At 43.1% G+C, this 24,247-nt stretch overlaps 1 protein-coding gene across 1 annotated transcript; it reads left to right on the top strand.

Moving 5' to 3' along the window:
• Window positions 1-13,216: 13,216 nt before the first annotated feature.
• LOC121540640 (tripartite motif-containing protein 16-like) lies at window positions 13,217-23,287 on the top strand. The gene is made up of 6 exons (XM_045212751.1): window positions 13,217-13,813; window positions 14,238-14,333; window positions 21,881-22,114; window positions 22,195-22,354; window positions 22,480-22,539; window positions 22,776-23,287. Exons 1-6 carry the CDS (start codon window positions 13,217-13,219, stop codon window positions 23,285-23,287), a joined length of 1,659 nt encoding a protein of 552 aa, XP_045068686.1.
• Window positions 23,288-24,247: the final 960 nt, after the last annotated feature.

Consider the following 24,247-nt stretch of genomic DNA (forward strand, 5'->3'; position numbering starts at 1 on the left):
TAGGGTCCACATAGATACTAGTCATGCTGATGTTAGTCTATAGCTGAGCTGGTTAAACTGTAGTAGGGTCCACATAGATACTAGTCATGCTGGTGTAGTCTATAGCTGAGCTGGTTAAACTGTAGTAGGGTCCACATAGATACTAGTCATGCTGGTTTAGTCTATAGCTGAGCTGGTTAAACTGTAGTAGGGTCCACATAGATACTAGTCATGCTGGTGTAGTCTATAGCTGAGCTGGTTAAACTGTAGTAGTGTCCACATAGATACTAGTCATGCTGGTGTAGTCTATAGCTGAGCTGGTTAAACTGTAGTAGGGTCCACATAGATACTAGTTATGCTGGTGTAGTCTATAGCTGAGCTGGTTATACTGTAGTAGGGTCCACATAGATACTAGTTATGCTGGTGTAGTCTATAGCTGAGCTGGTTAAACTGTAGTAGGGTCCACATAGATACTAGTCATGCTGGTGTAGTCTATAGCTGAGCTGGTTAAACTGTAGTAGGGTCCACATAGATACTAGTCATGCTGGTGGTGATGGTCCCCAGATGTGATGATTCATTCTGCTCTGTTTTTATGTACAATGATTTGATTGATTTGATCTTCAGAAGATGTTATGAATTACAATTCAATGCATTCATATTTTTTTAAGTGCAATGTTTTAATCTTATATATTCACATTAATCATGATGTATGCTGTTAATGTATGTTGGTTGTCATTCAGAACCATTGAAATGTTTTCTCAATTGGTTCTCTGTCTCAATGTCATTTTCATCAGTATTATGGAACAGGTAGTGTTACTTACTTGCTAATTGAACTATATGGGCCGGTTTCCCGGACACAGATGAAGCCTAGTCCTAGACTAAAAAGCATGTTCAATGGAGATGTCCGGGAAACCGACCCTAAGTTTGGCATCTTTTATTCTCCCATACTGCTCAGTCAAGCAACATTAAACCTGTCCAGCAGGTGGTGATATTAACCCAACAATAAAAACAGCAAATATCTTGACTTGCCACTCAGTATATCAGTAATGTTCAGAATTGTACTTTAATATAATTGGAGATTGATGGTATTTTTAATCCACTATCTAGAGTCAGGAACAGATTAAGTTAGGTCTGCTACTGTTCAGTAATTAAATATGATTTATGGTGATGGGAAATAAAAAATCCATCTAGTAGTAGTTTTCCTTTGCTATTTATTCCAAGGTGTGTCTTTAACTTGTAAATGGATTGTGTTGAAGCTGGCATGTGGTGTGGATGATAGAATAGAGTGAATAGAGGAGAGAAGAGAGGAGGAGAGGAGAACATCATATAGAAGACAGATAAGATAGAGAGACAATTCATACCCAGGGGAGTTACTGATCTGGCCCAAATGACACCCTGTTCCCTACATAGTGCACTAGGCTACTTCTGACCAGATCTAAAGTAGTGAACTACATAGGGAATAGGGTGGAGATTGGAGATTTGCTCACTGTCATTAGAATGAAGATTTCCATCCAGGAGTTACTGTCTCTGTCCCAAATCTCTCCCTGTTCCCTGCATAGTGCACTAGGCTTCTTTTGACCAGATCTAAAGTAGTCTTCTAGATTTTACATGTTTTCTCCCTGTCATTAGAAAATGACAATATGGTAATGACTTTAGTGGTTTCCTCCCCCTTTGTTTTTATTGGTTGTGTGTTATGTGTGTTGTTGTGTTAGGTTTTCCCCCTGTGTTCCTAATGGAAAATCCATTAACAATGAATCACAAACAAATTATATTCCAGTTGTGTTTAGACAACTTCATGGCTGACATCCCCCAGTTCTGTTAAGACCCATTGAACTGGGTCACATTCTAAATGGTCACTTGTATTGATAGTCCATACTGGGCCTAACTGTGGTTAACCATACTTGAGGGTTTCTTTCTGCACACATATTCCCTCATCTCCAGAACTTTACCTGATGTCCTCTCTCTCTCTGTCTCGGACTCTGTCTCGGACTCTGTCTCGGACTCTGTCTCGGACTCACTCACTCACTCACTCACTCACTCACTCACTCACTCACTCACTCACTCACTCACTCACTCACTCACTCACTCACTCACTCACTCACTCACTCACTCACTCACTCACTCACTCACTCACTCACTCACTCACTCACTCACTCACTCACATCAAACCGTATAGAAAGCAGACAACCTCAATATGGTTTCATTCCTGTAGTTATCAGGACACATGGGGTGTGGAACTATTATCTCCTTTCTAAGTTTGAACTTGTCCACTTCCCTTCATGGATTTAAAAGGAAATGACTGGTATATGTAAACTCCCTCTACCCCATGCCAACACCAATCCAATGCTTTGACATTTGAGAGGAGTAGTGAAGGAATGATACACTTCAGGAGGAAGGAGAGATTATTGGGACACACCCATGGAGTGATGATAGAGAGATGTGAAAGAGGAGAGAGGTAATGGTTGGACTTGACTTATTTATTCTCTCATAACAATTATTCTGTTTCAATAACATAACTGCATAACACAAAATAAGTACATTTAAGGAAGTATCCATGTATTATAGATTTTATAATCACTTTTGTACTATTTTCACAAGTATGTGGTAAAATCTCACAACTCTTAATACAAAACTCAAAACAGATCATCAAAAAGGCTGTTTTTTCAAAACTTTAAGCACATTTTCAAGTGACTAAGTGCAACACACAAAGGAAGTATCCTTGTATTATATCTTAATATGTGAAATGTTCACTTCCTCCCATAAGAGTCATCAGTAGTTGATGTAGGGTTTCATCTGTCAAAAGGTAAATCACACCTGGTGACTTATGAGTTATAAATGTTATTACTGTGGAGTCACCATGATCTGATTACTGTGGTGTGTGTGTGTTAGTCTTTGATTAGTCATCAAGGCTGAGAGGATGTATCTATTTGAAAGGGTGTCCTGCTCTTTGATCAGACCAAATGGTTGTAAAGTCCTCAAGACAATAGAATGGTTGTCAGGCAGTGGAGTCTGGTGGGAGGAGCTATAGCAGGACAGGCTCATTGTGATGTCTGGAATGGAATACATGGAACTCAGTCAAACATGTGGTTCCATGTGTTTGTGGTTGATACCTTCCATTGATTCCATTCCAGCTATTACAATGAGCCCGTCCTCCTATAGCTCCTCCCACCAGACTCCTCTGGTGTCAGACCTGCATGGTGCCTCAGAGTCTGTGTAGGAACTGTGAGGTGGGTGTGTTGGGAACATTATTCCCTATTTTTCATAGTTCCACAATCTATTAATAGCCAGAGATGTGAATTAAACATTCTGCCAATCATGGTTATTTTATTTATAACCAGAGAATTGGGCTGATTCAAACAAGACAAACATGCTTATTTTTAAAGTAAGGACATGTGCAAGAAAGGTTACTTGTAAAACTAAAATAACCAACACCCTTTCTTGTGATGGGTTGTAATATATATAAAAATATGATAATATATTTCCATTCACATTGTGTGTGTGTGGTCCCAGGTGTGAGGGGCTTGTTGTGATCCTGGGGGTAGTGCATTGGGCTGTACACTGACTGTATGCCTTCTTAATATTGAGTTGCATCGGGTGGGGGGCTGTTGAAACTGTTTTGAATGGGGTGTGTTTTGGGGTCTGGGGGTGAAATCAAACATTGTATTCAAACTGGTTAGGGGTAGACTTAGACCCCCCAGAACATTCACACCTGGTCCTTTGTTGCAGGATTTGTTTTAGACATGTTTGTACATTAATTTCTTTAATTTTCATTCCCAGGTTGAATGTCAATAAGAAGCAATATAATTGTGTGTATGACTTTACAATGTCCAGCTACATTATACTCCACATAGCTTTATAGGAAGCAGACTTTACAATGTCCAGCTACATTATACTCCACATAGCTTTATAGGAAGCAGACTTTACAATGTCCAGCTACATTATACTACACATAGCTTTATAGGAAGCAGACTTTACAATGTCCAGCTACATTATACTCCACATAGCTTTATAGGAAGCAGACTTTACAATGTCCAGCTACATTATACACCACATAGCTTTATAAGAAGCAGACTTTACAATGTCCAGCTACATTATACTCCACATAGCTTTATAGGAAGCAGACTTTACAATGTCCAGCTACATTATACTACACATAGCTTTATAGGAAGCAGACTTTACAATGTCCAGCTACATTATACTCCACATAGCTTTATAGGAAGCAGTTCCTAATCTACTGAAAATTCTTCATGGCCAAGTTGTTTTATTGAATAATTTTGACCCACCCTTGGTTTTTGAATTTATTCAACTATGAATTTGGCTCTATACTCGAGCATTTTAGATTTGATATTAAATGTTTTATATGAGGCGACAGTACAGAATGTCACCTTTTATTTGAGGGTATTTTCATTAATGTCTGTTTTACTGTTTAGAAATAAATATACTTTATTTATCTGGGCCCTCCATATGTAGGTGTCATAAGTATTTGGACAAATTCACTTATAGTGTATTACACTTTGTCAAAAGTTTAGTATTTGGTCCCATATTCCTAGCAGGCTATGACTACATCAAGCTTGGGACTCTTGTTGGATGCATTTTCAGTGTGTTTCAAGTTGTGTTTCAGATGATGTTGTGCCCTAATAGAATTGAATGGTAAATAATGTATTGTGTCATTTTGGAGCCACTTAAACATATTATGTTCTTATTTACAATACAAGTGACTCCAAAATGATTCAATACGTAATTTACAATTCAATTCTATTGGGATATTGTTTATAGAAGAGGATATTGTTTTTATGCAGATATTTGAATATTCGCATGAAAATCTGTTTCCATTTGACTGGCGTCAGATTTTCATGTGAATATTGTAAATTCTTCATAAAAACATGTGCATTTTACCAGCAGAGATGTTTCCATCAAATTGACGTGTTGAAGATAAATGGCTGTGCGTGATGACGTAATGCACATACAAATATATATTTTAGAAAATACTAATATATTTTTGCAGTTAAATTCCCATGTACCGGTTTTAAAAGTTATGTTAAATGGGTTTCCATCACATTTTCAACTCTACCGATGGCTTTGTCAGATGTTTTGGGGGCAATATATAGTGAACGTGCCCACTCTGGATAGGCTGCCTACATGATGACATTATTATGGACAAATAGACCTCGATATTTATTGGAAAGGAGCATCAAGCTCATCACTGTGAACTTTCACCACCCTGTGAAGTTCAGCATAACTTATTTCATCTGTAGCTTAATAAACTGCATGGTTTCCCGAGTTGTAGTGGGAGGACCACACCACATATCATCGTCTGACTCCAAGTTTACTTTAATATGATGGTTATTATATCAATATTTGTGCATAAAGGCATTTCCACTGCCATTTCTTGCTTAATTAATTTTACAGAGGTATTTGCTCCCCACTGTATCCACATGTTTCTTTACAATTTATGATGATTTTACATGACTGAAAATGAAATAAGACTTTTGATATGACATATTCATCATTCACCACTGTGGCTTCTGAATAGGTCACTGTACATTTATGGAACCTTTAAAACGTTGTAATGTTTTACCACAACCTTATATTTGGTTACACATCACTATGGCTTCCATCCCTATATACCTCAGTGCATCCATCCAGGACTAACGTCTCCAAACAGATCTAAAAGGCCTCCCCCACCACTCAGACTTTCAAAGAAATTAAAGTTATCTCTGATACTCTGCTGTGCAGTTTGTTGTATGGACATTGCAGAGGCCCTTTTAAAATATCCACTCTGCTGTCTGGATCTACCAAAGGATCCAGTTACTATTCCCTGTGGACACAGCTGTATGCATCGTCATCTTCTTAGCTTGACTTCCATCCCCCAAAACCTGTAGATACAGAGTACACAGTCAAGAGGAAGCCACTCCCTGTCCTCTGGTGTAGAGTTCCATGAAACAGAAAGTCATCTTTGACACCCTGTTGCTCAACCTTCAGGTGAAAGCACTAAAATGGCTGACAATCTAGAACTGTTCTGTTGCTCCGTCTGTCTGGATCCACTGAAGGATCCGGTGACTACTGCCTGTGGACACAGCTACTGTATGGGCTGTATTAAAGAAAGCTGGGATTAGGATGATCTGAAAGGTGTCTACACCTGTCCCCACACTCTAAAAATTCTGGGTTGTTTGGTTGACCCAAATGTTGGGTTGCAGGCGTTGGGTCACTTAGTTGGGTTGTTTTCTTTAAAAACTGCTGGGTTATGGATGCTGGGTGTTGGGTTATTGTTGCTTGGTTATTGAGATATGACCCAGCAGGTCAGATCAGAAGACTCTAGGCATAGTTTAGTAGGGGTGTGGCTTTCAGATAGTTATTTTTAGCCACCCATGAGAGTAAATATAATTCCTGTTCATCTGGTCTGTTGTATAGTTAGCACATGTTAAGGTTGAACATTGACATTTTTGTAGCTTCAATTATGCTTATAGAGTTTCCTAAAAGTCCACGTATGTCTCATTGTTGGGCTATAATACAGTGGTATACCTTATTATAATATGTAATAAATACTCTACATATTATAGAATAATTTAATAAGGAAACATTGAGTTTACAGTATGTAAATTTGATATGATAAACTGCTATGACATTTACCCTCATGGGTGGCCAATAAGATCTAGCTGAAAGCCACGCCCATAATAAGCCACGCCTCCTTAAAGTAACCTACAATAAGGATGACATTAAAACAGACCCAGTTGCTAGGTCAACCAAGCATGACATTAAAACAGACCCATTTGCTAGGTCAACCAAGCATGACATTAAAACAGACCCAGTTGCTAGGTCAACCACGCATGACATTAAAACAGACCCAGTTGCTAGGTCAACCAAGCATGATATTAGAACAGACCCAGTTGCTAAGTCAACCAAGCATGACATTAAAACAGACCCAGTTGCTAGGTCAACCAAGCATGACATTAGAACAGACCCAGTTGCTAGGTCAACCAAGCATGAGAGTAAAAAATACCCAACTGATGGTTAAATTAACCCGTGTTCTGTTAATACTAACAACCCAACATATTGGGTTATTCACGCAACCAAACTGTCTGGGTCAAAATAACCCAACATGTTCTTTCCACTACTTAACCTACGCTGGGGTACTAAATAAACCAGATTGAGTGCAGTGCAGGCATACCTTCACCCCAAGACCTATTCTGAACAGGAGTGCTGTGCTCGCCTAAGTGGTGGAGAAACTGAAGAAGACAGGACTCCAAGCTGCTTCTCCTGCTCACTGTCATGCTGGACCTTTAGATGTGGGGTGTGACATCCTCAGTGCAGACAGACCTTCACTCCAAGGCCTAATCTGAGGAAAAATAACATGTTGGCTGAAGTGGTGGAGAAACTGAAGAAGACAGGACTCCAGGCTGCTCCCCATCCTGCTCTGTGCTATGCTGGACCTGGAGATGTGGCGTGTGATGTCTGCACTGGGACCAGAAAGCAGAAAGCCCTCATGTCCTGTCTGGTGTGTCTGGCCTCTTACTGTGAGACTCACCTCCAACCTCACTATGAATCTCCTGCTTTGAAGAAGCACCAGCTGGTCAAAGCCACCGTACAGCTACAGGATCAGCTTTAACATAGCAGATATATTGGGGCTTCTATCTGTGGAATTGTCTGCATCATTTCCAATCCCCCATATATATGTTTTGTAAATGTTATTTTAAATATATTTTCCTTCTTTATTATTTTCCCCTAACCCTACCACCCCTCCTAAACTAATGGACAAACAATACTTAGGCTTCCACTTCCAGCTTATAAATGTACATACTACATACATTTCACAGACACTACATTTTACATTAGTTATCTTTTGTTTGTTTTTAGTCCCCGCCTTCAGCTACCCGAAGCCCCTCCCATCTATCTCTGAAGACCATCCAGTTTTGATTTCTAGCTGCCATACAGTGCATTCGGAAAGTATTCAGACCCTTTCAACATTTTATTACGTTACAGCCTTATTCTACAATTGATTAAATAAAACATTTTCCTCATCACTCTACCCACAATACCACATAATGACAAAGCGAAAACAGGTTTTTATTTTTATACACTTATTGAAAATACAAGACAGAAATACCTTATTTACATAATTATTCAGACCCTTTGCTATCAGACCCTTGCCCTTAGCTCAGGTGCATCCTGTTTCCATTGATCATCCTTGAGATGTTTCTACAACTTGATTGGAGTCCACCTGTGGTAAATTCAATTGATTGGACATGATTTGTAAAGGCACACAGCTGTCTATATAAGGTCCCACAGTTGACAGTGCATGTCAGAGCAAAAACCAAGCCATGAGGGTGAAGGAATTGTCCGTAGAGCCCTGAGACAGGATTGTGTTGAGGCACAGATCTGGGAAGGGGTCCCAAAACATTTCTGCAACATTGAAGGTCCCCAAGATCACAATGGCCTCCATCATTCTTAAATGGAAGAAGTTTGTAACCACCAAGACTCTTCCTAGAGCTGGCCGCCTGGCCAAACTGAGCATCGGGGGAGAAAGGCCTTGGTCAGGGAAGTGACCAAGAACCTGATGGTAACTCTGACAGAGCTCCAGAGTTCCTCTGTGAAGATGGGAGAAACTTCCAGAAGGACAACCACCTCTGCAGCACTCCACCAATTAGGCCTTTATGGTAGAGTGGCCAGACGGAAGCCAGTCCTCAGTAAAAGACACATGACAGCCCGCTTGGAGTTTGCCAAAAGGATCCTAAAGTACTCTCAGACCATGAGAAAGAAGATTCTCTGGTCTGATGAAACCAAGATTGAACACTTTGGCCTGAATGCCAAGCGTCACGTCTGTAGAAAACATGGCACCATCCCTATGGTGAAGCATGGTGGTGGCAGCATCAGGCTAAGGGGATGTTTTTCAGAGGCACGGACTGGGAGAATAGCCAGGATCGAGGGAAAAATGAACAGAGCAAAGTACAGAGAGATCCTTGATGAAAACCTGCTTCAGAGCGCTCAGGATCTCAGACTGGGGCGAAGGTTCAACTTCCAACAAGACAACAACCCTAAGCACACAGCCAAGACGTAGGAGTGGCTTCGGGACAAGTCTCTGAATGTCCTTGAGTGGTCCAGCCAGATCCTGGAGTTGAACCCGATCGACCATCTCTGGAGAGACCTGAAAATAGCTGTGCAGCACTGATAGCAACAACAACCACCGCAGAAAAGTTGGCTGTGTTTACAGACAGACAGACATACAGACAGACAGACAGACAGAGGTTGTTTACTATGACTGGATGAAGGTATGCAGTGTTGAAGGCTTCCTTTATGTCTCCTGGTCTCTTGGGATTTAAACAGTGAATAAGGTGAGATAGTCCTAACCATTCAATCAATGTACAGAACAAACAGTCATCATATCATACTATCCAGGTCTGTGCCCAAACAGTTTGAGCTTCTACTTCTAAAAATCCACCTTTCCAGAAATAAGTCTCTCACTGTTGCCGCTTGCTACAGACCCCCTCAGCCCCCAGCTGTGCCCTGGACACCATATGTGAATTGATTGCCCCCATTTATCCTCTGAGTTTGTACTGCTTGGTGACCTAAATTGGGATATGCTTAATACCCCAGCCATCCTACAATCCAAGCTAGATGCCCTCAACCTCACGCAAATTATCAACGAACCTACCAGGTACAACCCTAAATCCTTAAACATAGGTACCCTCATAGATATCATCCTGACTAACATACCCTCTAAATACACCTCAGCTGTCTTCAACCAGGATCTCAGCGATCACTGCCTTATTGCCTGCGTCCGTAACGGGTCCGCGGTCAAACAACCACCCCTCATCACTGTCAAACGCTCCCTAAAACACTTTAGCGAGAGGCCTTCCTAATTGACCTGGCCCAGGTATCCTGGATGGATATAGATCTCATTCCGTCAGTAGAGGATGCCTGGTTGTTCCTTAAAAGTAATTTCCTCTCAATCTTAAATAAACATGCCCCATTCAAAAATACAGAACTAAGAACCGATATAGCCCCTGGTTCTCCTCAGACTTGACTGCCCTTGACCAGCACAAAAACATCCTGTGGCGTACAGCATTAGCATCAAATAGCCCCCGCGATATGCAACTTTTCAGGGAAGTTAGGAACCAATATACACAAGCAGTCAGGAAAGCAAAGGCTAACTTTTTCAAACAGAAATGTGCATCCTGTAGCACTAACTCCAAAAAGTTTTGGGACACTGTAAAGTCCATGGAGAATAAGAGCACTTCCTCCCAGCTGCCCACTGCACTGAGGCTAGGAAACACTATCACCACCGATAAATCTACAATAATCGAGAATTTCAACAAGCATTTTGCTACAGCTGGCCATGCTTTCCATCTGGCTACCACTAACCCGGCCACCAACTCTGCACCCTCTGCTGCAACTTGCCCATGCCCCCCCGCTTCTCCTTCACACAAATTCAGACAGCTGATGTTTTGAAAGCGCTGCAAAATCTGGACCCCTACAAATCAGCTGGGCTAGACAATCTGGACCCTTTCTTCCTAAAACTAGCCGCCAAATTGTCGCAACCCCTATTACTAGTCTGTTCAACCTCTCTTTCATAACGCCTGAGATCCCCAGAGATTGGAAAGCTGCCGCGGTCATCCCCCTCTTCAAAGGGGGTGACACTCTAGATCCAAACTGCTACAGACCTATATCCATCCTGCCCTGCCTTTCGAAAGTATTCGAAAGCCAAGTTAATAAACAGATCATCCACCATTTCGAATACCACCGTACCTTCTCCGCTATGCAATCTGTTTTCCGAGCTGGTCACGGGTGCACTTCAGCCACGCTCAAGGTCCTAAACGATATTATAACCGCGATTGATAATAGACAGTACTGTGCAGCCGTCTTCATCGACCTGGCCAAGGCTTTCGACTCTGTCAACCACCGCATTCTTATTGGCAGACTAAATAGCCTTGGTTTCTCAAATGACTGCCTCGCCTGGTTCACCAACTACTTCTCAGATAGAGTTCAGTGTGTCAAATTGGAGGGCCTGTTGTCTGGACCTATGGCAGTCTCTATGGGGGTGCCACAGGGTTCAATTCTTGGGCCGACACTTTTCTCCGTGTATATCAATGATGTCGCTCTTGCTGCTGGTGACTCTCAGATCCACCTCTACGCAGACGACACCATTTTGTATACATCTGGCCCTTCATTGGACACTGTGTTAACAAACCTCCAAACGAGCTTCAATGCCATACAACAATCCTTCAGTAGCCTTCAACTGCTCTTAAACACTAGTAAAACTAAATGCATGCTTTTCAATCGAACGCTGCTAGCACCCGCCCACCCGACTAGAATCACCACTCGTCGGGTCTGACCTAGAGTATGTGGACAACTACAAATATCTAGGTGTCTGGTTAGACTGTAAACTCAACTTCCAGACTCACATAAAGAATCTCCAATCCAAAGTTAAATCTAGAATCGGCTTCCTATTTCGCAACAAAGCCTCCTTCACTCATGCTGCCAAACATGCCCTCGTAAAACTGACTATCCTACCGATCCTTGACTTCGGCGATGTCATTTACAAAATAGCCTCCAACACTCTACTCAGCAAATTGGATGTAGTCTATCACAGTGCCATCCGTTTTGTCTCCAAAGCCCCATACACTACCCACCACTGTGACCTGTACGCTCTTGTTGGCTGGTCCTCACTACATGTTCGTCGTCAAACCCACTGGCTCCAGGCCATCTATAAATCACTGCTAGGCAAATCCCCGCCTTATCTTAGCTCATTGGTCACCATAGCAGCACCCACCCGTAGTCTGCGCTCCAGCAGGTATATCTCACTGGTCATTCCCAAAGCCAACACCTCCTTTGGCCGCCATTCCTTCCAGTTCTCTGCTGCCAATGACTGGAACGAATTGCAAAAATCTCTGAAGCTGGAGACTCTTATCTCCCTCAATAACTTTAAGCATCAGTTGTCAGAGCACCTTACCGATCACTGCACCTGTACACAGCCCATCTGAAATTAGCCCACCCAACTACCTCATCCCTATATTGTTATTTATTTTGCTCTTTTGCACCCCAGTATCTCTATTTGCACATCATCTCTTGCACATCTAGCATTCCAGTGTTAATACTATTGTAATTATTCTGCACTATAGCCTATTTATTGCCTTACCTCCATAACTTGCTACATTTGCACACACTGTATATATATTTTCTGTTGTATTTCTGACTTTGTTTTTTTTACCCCATATGTAACTCTGTGTTGTTTTTATTGCACTACTTTGCTTTATCTTGGCCAGGTCGCAGTTGTAAATGAGAACCTGTTCTCAACTGGCTTACCTGGTTAAATAAAGGTGAAATAAAAAAATAAAAAAATTAACACTATATGCCTATGGATAGAATATGTTATCAAAGAATATAATACAATAGAATTTTATGAATAGAAAATAATAAATGTTTTGACATGAAAGCACAGCCAGATGATTTGACTTGACAGCGTGTCTCTATACCTCAGTCTCTGAAGACACCCAGCAATGGTTAGGATTATTAGAGAAGCTTTTCCTGCTGAAAGGCAGTTTCATTTCTTCTGGTTGCAGAAAACAATTCATTGGATATGTTCATAACCCCGTCCACCTATAAGATGTGGGGGGTTTCTGTCTGACTAAGAAGAGATACAAAGAACTCTGATTGTAAAACGTCTTCTCTTTTTAGTCCTAGATATGGCTAGGGTTAGGGTTACTGCTGAATGTAGTAACTCTAACCCTGACCCTAGGCCTAACAGTAATAACCACACTCTAATGTAAAGTATTACCTCATTCTCAATGATCAGTCAATACATACAGTTTTCATTTAAACTGCAGTATATTGTATCAATATCAACCCCCCCATTACAACCACTTATGAATTATTATAGACACTTATAATCAGTGTTATAACACATACGTGTATTATAAGACATTATGAAGCTTATTATAATAATTATAATATGTAGTTCATAGGAACTGTTACCCTTTATATATTCTAACAACTGATGTTTGTTGGATTTATTCCAAATGAAGGGCCCTAACCTAGAAACTAAAATATTTGTCTCCCTCTCCACGTTGAACGCAGTTCTCTCTCTGTCCCTCCCTCCCTCCCTCCCTCCCTCCCTCCCTCTAACCTCACCTATCTGGCAGATCCAGAAAGTCCTCGCCCTCCCAAAAACTCACTTCTGTGGAAACGAAACTGATCTGAGTCTCTTTGTCGTCTGTCTGTGTGAGAGTGAACAACCGTCCAAATGGCTCAGCAGGGAGTTCTGCTGGACCAGGACCAGTTCTGTTGTTCTGTCTGTCTGGATCTACTGAAGGAGCCGGTCACTACTGCCTGTGGACACAGTTACTGTAGGAGCTGTATTGAGGGCTGCTGGGATCAGGATGTTCTGAAAGGGGTCTATAGCTGTCCTCAGTGCAGAGAGACCTTCACTCCAAGGCCTAATCTGAGGAAAAATACCATGTTGGCTGAGATGGTGGAGAAACTGAAGAAGACAGGACTCCAGGCTGCTCCCCCTCCTGCTCTGTGCTATGCTGGACCTGGAGATGTGGCGTGTGATTTCTGCACTGGGACCAGAAAGCAGAAAGCCCTCATGTCCTGTCTGGTGTGTCTGGCCTCTTACTGTGAGGCTCACCTCCAACCTCACTATGAATATCCTGCTTTGAAGAAGCACAAGCTGGTCAAAGCCACCACACAACTACAGGAGAAGATCTGCTCTGATCATGACAAACTGCTGGAGGTTTACTGTCGTACCGATCAACAGTGTATCTGTATGCTGTGTACAATGGATAAACATAAAGGCCATGATACAGTGTCAGCTGCAGCAGAGAGGACTGAGAAACAGGTAAAACCAGAACTACTTGTTGGTGACTATCTGATAAACAAAGAATTAAAGATACAGTAGGAACTAAGTCTGTTTGAATATGAGAGAAATCAAATGAAATTGATCCTCAGCAGAACAAATATGAACACAAACCTTGAGTATATTGAGTTTGATCGAAATGTATCACCATTTTCTGATGTCAAACACTATTATCATTCCGAATGCCCTTTTAGGAGTTCAAAGTTCAGCCTCAACCCCTTGATACATGTACGCCTACCATAAAAACTATAATAATTAACATAGCAACATAGAAAATGTCATATGGTAAATGGACTTCCTCAAGATTTTAGACCTTCCTCTCTATGTTCCCTATGTCCCATTACTATACTATTGATCTACTGGACAAATAAAGCTTGATAGCTCATTGAAGAGTGATTCTCCACAGAGGCAGCTGGGGATGAGTCAGCAGAAGGTCCAGCAGAGATTCCAGGAGAGAGAGAAGAAGCTGAAGGAGCTCCAACAGGCTGTGGAGTCTCTCAAGGTGAGTATTGTTGACCAGAGGAGACACACAATTTCACATCTCTCCTCCAGTCAGAGAGAGAGAGAGGGGCCCTTATCCAATCCCACTGACCCCACTGTTGGGAACAGGCTGTCTGGACCCCTTTCAGAGAATATACTGCTTAATGTAACCGGCGGGATATGAACCCGGGTCTACTGAGGGAGAAAACAACATCTTGACCGTTACACCAAGAGGACATTCCCTATTGGGCTGAGGGCCGACACTGATTTTGAAGTCGAAGGCGGGGCTACCTCATCACAAAACCTTGAGAAATCCTGACTGACTCATGTCCCCTATACATTAACATGGAGCTCTCTCTCTCTCTCTCAATTCAAATCAATTCAAAGGGATTTATTGGCATGGGAAACATATGTTTACATTGCCAAAGCAAGTGAAATAGATAATAAACAAAAGTGAAATAAACAATCAGAAATGAACAGTAAACATTACACTCACAAAAGTTTCAAAGGAATAAAAACTTTCAAATGTTATAACTCAAGTGCAAACAGAGTGAGCCATTCGCCAGACTGAGTTCTGGAGGTGAAATGGAAATGAATGAGGGAGAGTTAAGTGAGGTAATGAGCTCAGAACCAGAGCCTGGCATCAATAGACATGATAAAGAAGAATCTGGTGCAGTAGGAGATACATTGTAGGAGAACGTGGCGGGGCTACCTTTTGGCAGATCCATTTGTAGTTTCAGGGTGGGTGGGAAAGGAGTTGGGTGCAGTTGAATCAGTGAAGGTAACCTGTAGTGGACTTGTGATATTTGTTTGTGTTTCGTTTGGTGCAACACAGACCTGTGGTGATCGTGGTGAAACAGAGGAGTCACTGTCAGTCCTTTTGAGTTTTGAGTCTTTACCCGACAAAGTCATGGTAGGATATATCAGTTATCCTGTTAGAGCTTTTGTGCCGAATCCACTGTGCTGATTCAGGTGCAACGTTTATGGTCATGTTGCAGCAGTTTGTAGGAGGGAGATCCAAGATGTGGGAAGTGTGCAGGAGGGCATGGGATAGAGGATTGTGTAGTTTCGGTCGATAAAGTTGTGTGTGTCAACTGTTGGGATGCCCATGTTGCTGGGGATCTGAAGTGTCCGGTGCGAGAGAGGCAGGTTGAGGTGGCTAGAGTCAGAGTCGTGCAGAAGGTGTCGTATGCTGAGACAGTGAAGAAAGTAGAGGAGGATGGGTCAAGGGTGAGAGATCCTGAGAGGATCCCTGTGAGTAGTAGATCTGTGCCAGCACAGAGGGATAGGCCAACGAGTGATATATGCTTCAGTAAAGATAGCTTCTTAGCATTCATAGCAATGGTTATCAACTGTACAGCAGAAATTGAATGAAATTGAATGTAAATCACAGAAAATAGATGTTGTGGTGGCAGCTGCAGAGAACTATTTGGGCATACAAGATTAGACTTCAGAAGAGTTACAGGGTGTGTTGAGTGGTGGTTTCCTGTCCTCCCAGGCCGTTGGCATGGTGCAGGAGCAGATAGGGTCAAAGTAGTGGAATTGGGTAGTGGGTATTTAATGAGTGTAGGGTTAGTTGGAAGGGTGTTTTTTTATTATTATTATAATTTCCCCATTATTCCTTTTCCCATTTTGTGTCACAAAGTATAATGGATTTATATTATAGTCCAGTTGGGGGCGGTAATGCAACATATTGGATGCCAACCGCCGTTAAACACCAAAGAAGAAGAACCGTTACATTATCTCTATGTACAGTATTGTAACGATGTTCATGTCTCTCTCATTCATTAACTTTCATGGTAGTTGGTTGTGTGGGTCTCTGGTTATGAATAGGGTGCTGACAGACAATTGTTGATGGATATTTATATAGCTCTGATCAGGACGACAATTGATTACTGGTGTACAGTTTATGGAACAGAGGTAAAGACTAGGCTTCAGAAGCTGGACAGAATCCAGTATATAGCTTTAAGGATATGTATTGGTGCATTTAAATCAACATCTGTATGTGCCTTACTGGTGGAGGCAGGAGAGATGCCTTTGGATATACAGCGTTAAAAATGGTCATTATCTTATTTGGTTGAAAGGCTGTGAGGTTGAGCATCCCACTGCTACTGTTCTAGATGACTGTTGGGAATATACTAGTAGACAAGGCAGTGGTTTTGGTTGGACAGTTGGAAAGCTTGCTGATGATAGTGGTTTGAGGGAGTTGGAGGTTGGCCCTTCTGTGGTGATAGGGGATGTTCCTCCATGCACAGATGGATCCAAGGACCCAGATAGTGGGCTCACAGGAGCAGGCGTTTACGTTCCTGAATTTGATGTGCAGATATGTAGAAGACTAACAGATGAACTGTCAGTATACTCAGTTGAACTGTTGGTGATAATAGTTGCGCTCCAGTGGGTGGAGGACTTACAACCTGGTAGAATTATAGTATGCTCAGATTCTCTGTCTGTATTGAATAGTTTATCATCTAGTATGGAAGGTGTGGAAGGGAATGAAATTGTAGACCAGATAGCTAAAAGAGCTTTGAAACGAGATATAATTGATATTAATGTTCCGCTGGGTAGAGGTGAGGCCAAATGTAAGATCAGAGCCATTTTGATAGATGTGTGGCAGAAGAGATGGTACTCTGAGCACAAGGGCCGGCATTTATATGAATAGTTTACAGTTTTACAGAAAGGTCGATGGACCAAGATTCAAAGGTCAGATTAGGAAGGAAGAGGTGGTGTTTACTCAATTGCGCTTAGGACATTGTACATTGATCTCGTCATTACATCTGGTTGGCAAGCATGTGAATGGTTTGTGTCTGGGGGGTACGGTCGATGAAACGGTGGAGCATGTGTTGTTATATTGTTGTAAGTATGTTGAAGAGAGGGAAAGATTGAAATGTAGGGTCATTGAGGTTAGACAGGGTTGGGGGGGTTTGGAAGGGATTTTGGGGATGGGGGAGGGTCTATTAGAAGTTAGTAGGGCTCTTCTTTATTTTCTCAGAAGTACTGAGTTAGGTAGGAGGATTTAGAAATGTTGGAAACCGTGATTGACCACACACTCCAGCACAGTAGGTGGCGGCATGCACCTTTAACGTTGGTTTGTGGACCGCCATTATGTAATAGAAGAAGAAGTTGCTTGTGTGAGAGTTTTGTGGTTCGTGAGGTTGGCTACTATTCTTTTTTCTTTTGGTTCTTGCGTATTTTCTGAATTTATTTTCTCATGGTGGAGGGTTTGTTTATTAGTTTCCACTGTTTATCGTTTAGAGGGGAGTAGGGGTAGTTTGTTAGGGCGGCGTGATGGCCTCAACCGAGTGGAGAAAAAACGCTGTTGCTTCGGGTGTGTTCCGGAAAAGGTGTGGAGGAAGTTTTGCTCATGGTCGGCGAACAGGTTGGAGCGGAACATCTGCACTCTGCATCCAGAATGAACCGAATCCGTGGTTGTGTTAATGAAAAAGGTTTGTCTTGTTGCGAGTGGGATTGGTTGTTGGTTCGTTTTGGTTAATTCGCAAGTGGTTTTCGTGTGCTCTCGGCTGTGTGCCAAGCGGAATCCGTTAAACATGTCTCTTTTCGTAGACAAGTGTTTTGTTTCTTAACAAACTTCAAGGTTACACAGGGTAGGGGTGGAACACAGGGATTGCTAGCACAGATAGTTTTCGGTGTTTCTAGTGTGGGGATTATCAGTTATAGGCTACAAGCAGCAATATGATTGATAGATAGGACAGGTATTGAACCCCGGCCAAATAATCCCTACTCAGATGCGCTAACCTCAACCCTAGTAAACATGCATTATAAAAACCTTCTATATAAAATTATCTCATATTGGGAGTAAATATCCTCTGAATAGAATAGAAAAAACACTGCATCTTCCAGCCCACCAATAAATTACATAATGCAACCATCGCGGTTAGCATATTTACCTCAACATGCCCCTCGCTTGCGTGAGAAGGCAGAGTGCTCGATGAATTTGACAATTAATGTACTAGGAAAATACGTTTTTGTCGACCAGAGGTGACTGAATTAATGTTCAGGCTTATTGATAATCATTATAGTAATGAAGTATAATTTCAAAACATGACCATAAAAACAGGTAATAATAAACATGAATCATCATTATATTACTTCACAGTAATGTGTTAAATGCTTTTTCAGTCCTTTCTCTTGCGTTAGCAGTGTGGAAAGGGACAGTAAAAAGCGCTGGCAGGAGTTTTCCTGTGAGGTGGAGTGGTGGTGTATCCAGGGAGAAAACTAAACTAATATTCTGAAATGTCATTCATGGTCTTATGCTGCCATCTATTGGAATTATTAAGCAACTGCAGTAGTACTGAATAAAGTGTTTTTCCTTACTAATCCTTACTAAAGTAGTGATTACTCAGAATTGCAAAATAAATGGCAGGGGTACCAGGAGGGAGGAGAGTAGAGCAGGGTCAAGGGGTGGTGCGCAGGCCGCGGAGAAAGCGGTGGTGGGGAGGGTTGCAGCTGGGCTACATGAGCTGAGGCAGGTTTCTGTAGTAACAGAGACTCCGATGGGCGAAGGCTTGGTGGGCTCATCCCAGGAAATATTGCCTGTCATTGGGGAAGAGGCTCTGATCAGGGGGGAAGTGCAGGGGGTCAGAGACTGGGGAGGAGGAGGACGGTACCGTGCCAATGGAGGAGGAGGAAGAGGGGGGAGATGAGTCTGCGGGAGCGGAGGACAAGGCGTCTCGTTTTCAGACGGCTCATTGGATCCAGAGCTGACAGCCAGTCAGGCTGAGGGCCCAGTATATACGGTGAGATAACTTTCTAGGTTCCTGATGGAGACTAAAGGGGAAAAAGAAGGTTCTGCTGGAGTCTTATTTGATTGATCCTGGAAGGTTTGTAAGGTCAGTACAACACGTGATGAAGAATGAGGGGTTTAGTGTCCTCTCACCCAGGAAGTGGTATAGGCTGAGAAAATGGGTCATGGGTTCTTAAGGGCATGTCTTCAGAATCTGCTTAAATTGATGTTTTTTTCTGGCATGGCGGCTTTATGGGCTTCTCTACTGGTTTCTGATTGTGGTGATTTCCCTCCCACCTCTTATGGAGATTTCACGGTTAGACTTCCTTAACATGAACGGCGGCAGAGACTGGGGGAATATGTCCAAAAAAACATTTATACGTGATTATTTTAGCAAGAGACACACAGTGACGTGATTAATGAAGTGTATTGGGGGTCTGGTGGAAAGGGGAGCAGGTGCTGAGCCATGGCACAAATCTTAGTGCAGGGGTAGCAAAAGAGGTGTGTAAGGGTAGGTTGTTAGTGGTTAGAGCCAAAATCAATGACCTTGTCTTTGCTTTCCAAAATGTGTCTGCACCTAGTACAGGGCTCAGTTCTCTGTTTCACCAGGGCCCAGGCAGGTGTCCTATTGGAAATTCCATGTAAAGCTCTTACAAGATGTCACTTATTGCTCAAGCTTCCAAGGCTTTTGGGAGAGGTGGGGACAGCAGAAGGGGGAGTAACTTCTGTTGTGGGGGAGATGAGGGAGCCTGATGGGTGGGTAACTTCTGTTGTGCGGAGATGAGGGAGCCTGATGGGTGGGTAACTTCTGTTGTGGGGGAGATGAGGGAGCCTGATGGGTGGGTAACTTCTGTTGAGGGGGAGATGAGGGAGCCTGATGGGTGGGTAACTTCTGTTGTGGGGCGATGAGGGAGCCTGATGGGTGGGTAACTTCTGTTGTGGGGGAGATGAGGGAACCTGATGGGTGGGTAACTTCTGTTGTGGGGAGATGAGGGAGCCTGATGGGTGGGTAACTTCTGTTGTGGGGACATGAGGGAGCCTGATGGGTGGGTAACTTCTGTTGTGGGGAGATGAGGCCGCGGCTGTGGAGTTGTACTCTGATTTATAGCGGGCAGAACTCTGTGATCCTGGGCGTTCTGAGGTTCTGCTCACAGACCTTTCCAAACACTCTCTGTCACAGAGAAATTAAATTGACATTTCCCAGGCCTTTCACAAACTCAGCTGCCATCTCTCAGACGGTCTGCATGTGAATTTTTATAAAAAGTTCTGGGGAATTATTGGACAGGACTTGTGTTGTGTGAGTGTATCGGGGTGGGGGAGCTGTCGCTAAGCTGTAGACGGGAGGCTTTGACTCTCCTGCCCAAACAAGTAGATTTGAGCGACTTAAAGAACTGGAGGCCTGTGGCATTGCTCTGCGTGGACTATAAGGTCTTTACCAAGGTCCTCGTTAACAGGCTCAATCACAGGCAATCTGTTCATAATCAGGAGAAATCCTTTGATAGGGTGGACCATCAATATCTGTTCTATGTGTTTTTTTGGTTGTGGGGAGAATTTTGTGGCCTATGTTCAAATGTTGTACGCTGGGGCTTCATGTATGGTCAAGGTGGGGGGAGGGCTCAGTAGGCCAGTCTGGGTAGGGAGGGGCATTCACCAGGGATGCCCTCTGTCAGGGCAGCTATACACTCTTGTTATTGAGCCCTTTCTGGGCCTGCTACGCAGGAGGCTACAGGGAGTGTGGGAGCCAGGCATAGGGTTGGGGACAGGCATAGCAGTGTCAGCATACGCTGATGATGTCTGTGTTGGTTAGGGATGAGCAGAACCTACAGGCCCTGGAGAATAGTTTGAGGGTGTACGAGAGGGCGTCTTCTGCTTAGGTAAACTGGGGCAAGAGTGAGGCTCTCTTATGTGGGGCATGGAGGGACAGGGCACCTCCGCAGCTTCCAGGGGGTTGCAGTGGGGCTGTGAGTGGCTCAAGATGCTTGGGGTGTATCTGGGCTCGGAGGGTTGGGATAGGAAGAACTGGGAAGGAGTGTCACAAGCGGTGGTGTCGAGGCTGACGAAGTGGAGGTGGCTCATCTCCCAAGTGGCATACAGAGGGACGGTGCTGATCATCAACAACTTGGTGGCATCCTCTCTATGGCTTAAATTGGCCATTCTCAACGCCCCCATTTGGTCTGCTTGTGGACCTGCAGCGCAAGTTAGTAAACATTTTATAGTCAGGGTGGCAGCGTTCTGACTCCCTCAGTGTCAAGGTTAGACACATCAGGAGCTTAGCAGGAGTGAAGGGGCATCAGTGGCAGGGGGTTGTGGGGGCTGAGAGCATGGCAGGGTATAGGTGGAGGGTGCTCTATAAGCTCCCAGTGCTGGAAAGGTCAGGGGTCCTCCAGTGGAGGGTATTACATGGAGCCCTGGACACCAATAGCTGGTTGGCTCGGGTTGACCTGGGAGTTGGGGAGGGGTGTCCGTTTTCTGCAATGACAGACTGTTCATCATGTTTTTTCTGTGTTGCCAGGGTAATGCCATTACTGTTGACGCCTTAGGGTTGAGTTTGAGTTGTACAAAATGATCAACAGTGTGGAGATGTTTCAGGAGGTATGGGGGCTCAGGGGGGCTGTCTGTACGGCTGGAGAGGAGGGGTTGGATGGACGGTTGGAATGTGGTGCTGGATGGTGTATTGTACTGTGGTGTTGGGTACTGGATAATGTGATTGTGTGGAGGTTGTGGTGGCACGCAATGTGTTTTTAGGAGTGGGGGTGTTAGTGTAATGAGGATGGCTCATTAAAGTAAGACAAGTCAGTCTCTCTCTCTCTCTCTCTCTCTCTTAACAGCGCTCTGCACAGGCAGCAGTGGAGGACAGTGATAAGATCTTTACCGAGCTGATCCGCTCCATTGAGAGAAGGCGCTCTGAGGTGAAGGAGCTGATCAGAGCCCAAGAGAAGGCTCAAGTGAGTCAAGCTGAAGGACTCCTGGAGCAACTGGAGCAGGAGATAGCTGAGCTGAGGAAGAGAAGCACTGAGCTGGAGCAGCTCTCACACACAGAGGATCACATCCATTTCCTCCAGGTAACTCAACTGCCTTGATACATGTGATATGAAATTAAAACTCTCAATCATTTGGTTCTGCTCTCTCTCACTCTCTCTAGAGTTATCAGTCTCTCTCCGGTACCAGTGTATCTTCAGACTTACCCAGCATCGTTGTCCGTCCTCTTCAGTACTTTGGAGATGTGAGTAAGACTGTGTCTGAACTGAGAGAGAAACTAGAAGACTTCGTTAAAGGAGAATGGACCAAGATCTCCACTTCAGGTGTGTTGAAAATAATAAGAACATCAACTTTAGACCATTGAAAGTTCCCTACTAGTCATATACATGTGGAATATGGTATGATGATAACATTCCCTCTCTTTGTGAATGTGTTTGTGTGTCTGTAGTGAATATAGTGGATGTTGTACTGCCTCCAGAGCCCAAGACCAGAGAACAGTTCTTACAATGTGAGTCTCTTTATTCTTAAGTAACTAACAGTCTATTTTTACTGACACTCCTAACAATCCCTATAGAAATATATAACAATAGTAGATCTAATCAAAGACTGGGTATCTATCTGACTCCTCATATTTCTCTGATTTGATCTCTGCTGTGCTCTAATCAAAGACAGGGTAGATACAGTATCTGACTTAACTTATTGTTCTAACTCCCCTCATTGGTCTCTGCTCTGTTCTTCTCCCAGATTCCTGTCAGCTCACACTGGACCCAAACACAGCAGGCACACGCCTCTCTCTGTCTATAGGGAACAGAAAGGTGACCTATACAGGCCAAGACCAACCATATCCTGTTCATCCAGACAGATTCACAAACTATTGCCAGGTTCTGTGTAGAGAGGGTCTGTCTGGGCGCTGTTACTGGGAGGTGGAGTGGAGTGGGGAGTGGGTTGTTACAGCAGTCTCATATAAAGACATCAGCAGAACAGAGACAGATGGTGGATTTGGAGAGAATAACAAGTCCTGGAGTTTAGAGTGTTATAGTGGTGGTTATTGTTTCAGACACAATAATGTTATGACTAAAGTATCAGGCCCTCAGTCCTCCAGAGTAGGAGTGGACCTGGATCACAAGGCAGGTACTCTGTCCTTCTACAGTGTCTCTGATACAATGACCCTCCTCCACAGAGTCCAGACCACATTCACTCAGCCCCTCTATCCTGGGTTTTGGCTCTCTGGGACTGCTGAGCTGGTTAAACTGTAGTAGGGTCCACATAGATACTAGTCATGCTGGTGTAGTCTATAGCTGAGCTGGTTAAACTGTAGTAGGGTCCACATAGATACTAGTCATGCTGGTGTAGTCTATAGCTGAGCTGGTTAAACTGTAGTAGGGTCCACATAGATACTAGTCATGCTGGTGGTGATGGTACCCAGATATAATGCTCTGTTTTTCTGTACAATTATTGTTGTCTGACTGATTTAATCTTCAGAGTTTAATTAAAACTTAACAATGTATTTTTATCAATTGCAATGTTTTAATTGGCTACATTTACATTAATCATGATGTTTGCTGTTAATATATGTTGGTTGTCATTCAGAACCATTGAAATGTTTTCTCAATTGGTTCTCTGTCTCAATGTCATTTTAAGTTTTTTTCTCCCATACTGCTCAGTCAAGCAACATTAAACCTGTCCAGCAGGTGGTGGTATTAACCAAACAATAAAAACCCAGCACATATCTTGACTTGCCACTCAGTATATCAGTAATGTTCAGAATTGTACTTCAATATCATTGGAGATTGATGGTCTTTTTAATCCACTACCCAGAGTCAGGAACAGATGAAGTTAGGTCTGCTACTGTTCAGTTATTAAATATGATTAATGGTGATGGGAAATAAAAAATACATCTAGTAGTAGTTTTCCTTTGCTATTTATTCCAAGGTGTGTCTTTAACTTGTATATGGATTGTGTTGAAGCTGGCATGTGGTGTGGATGATAGAATAGAGTGAATAGAGGAGAGAAGAGAGGAGGAGAGGAGAACATAATATAGAAGACAGATAAGATAGAGAGAGAATTCATACCCAGGGGAGTTACTGACTCTGGCCCAAATGACACCCTGTTCCCTACGTAGTGCACTAGGCTACTTCTGACCAGATCTAAAGTAGTGCACTACATAGGGAATAGGGTGGAGATTGGAGATTTGCTCACTGTCATTAGAATGAAGA

The sequence above is a fragment of the Coregonus clupeaformis genome, unplaced genomic scaffold, assembly GCF_020615455.1.
Source record: "Coregonus clupeaformis isolate EN_2021a unplaced genomic scaffold, ASM2061545v1 scaf0048, whole genome shotgun sequence".
NCBI lineage: Eukaryota > Metazoa > Chordata > Actinopteri > Salmoniformes > Salmonidae > Coregonus > Coregonus clupeaformis.

Bases quoted from the DNA above. Each gene is read 5' to 3' on its own strand.
- LOC121540640 (XM_045212751.1), top strand. From the start codon at position 13,217: ATGGCTCAGCAGGGAGTTCTGCTGGACCAGGACCAGTTCTGTTGTTCT. The intron at 22,355-22,479 runs GTGTGTTGAAAA...GTGTGTCTGTAG, and splicing joins GACCAAGATCTCCACTTCAG to TGAATATAGTGGATGTTGTA. The intron at 22,540-22,775 runs GTGAGTCTCTTT...TTCTTCTCCCAG, and splicing joins CAGAGAACAGTTCTTACAAT to ATTCCTGTCAGCTCACACTG.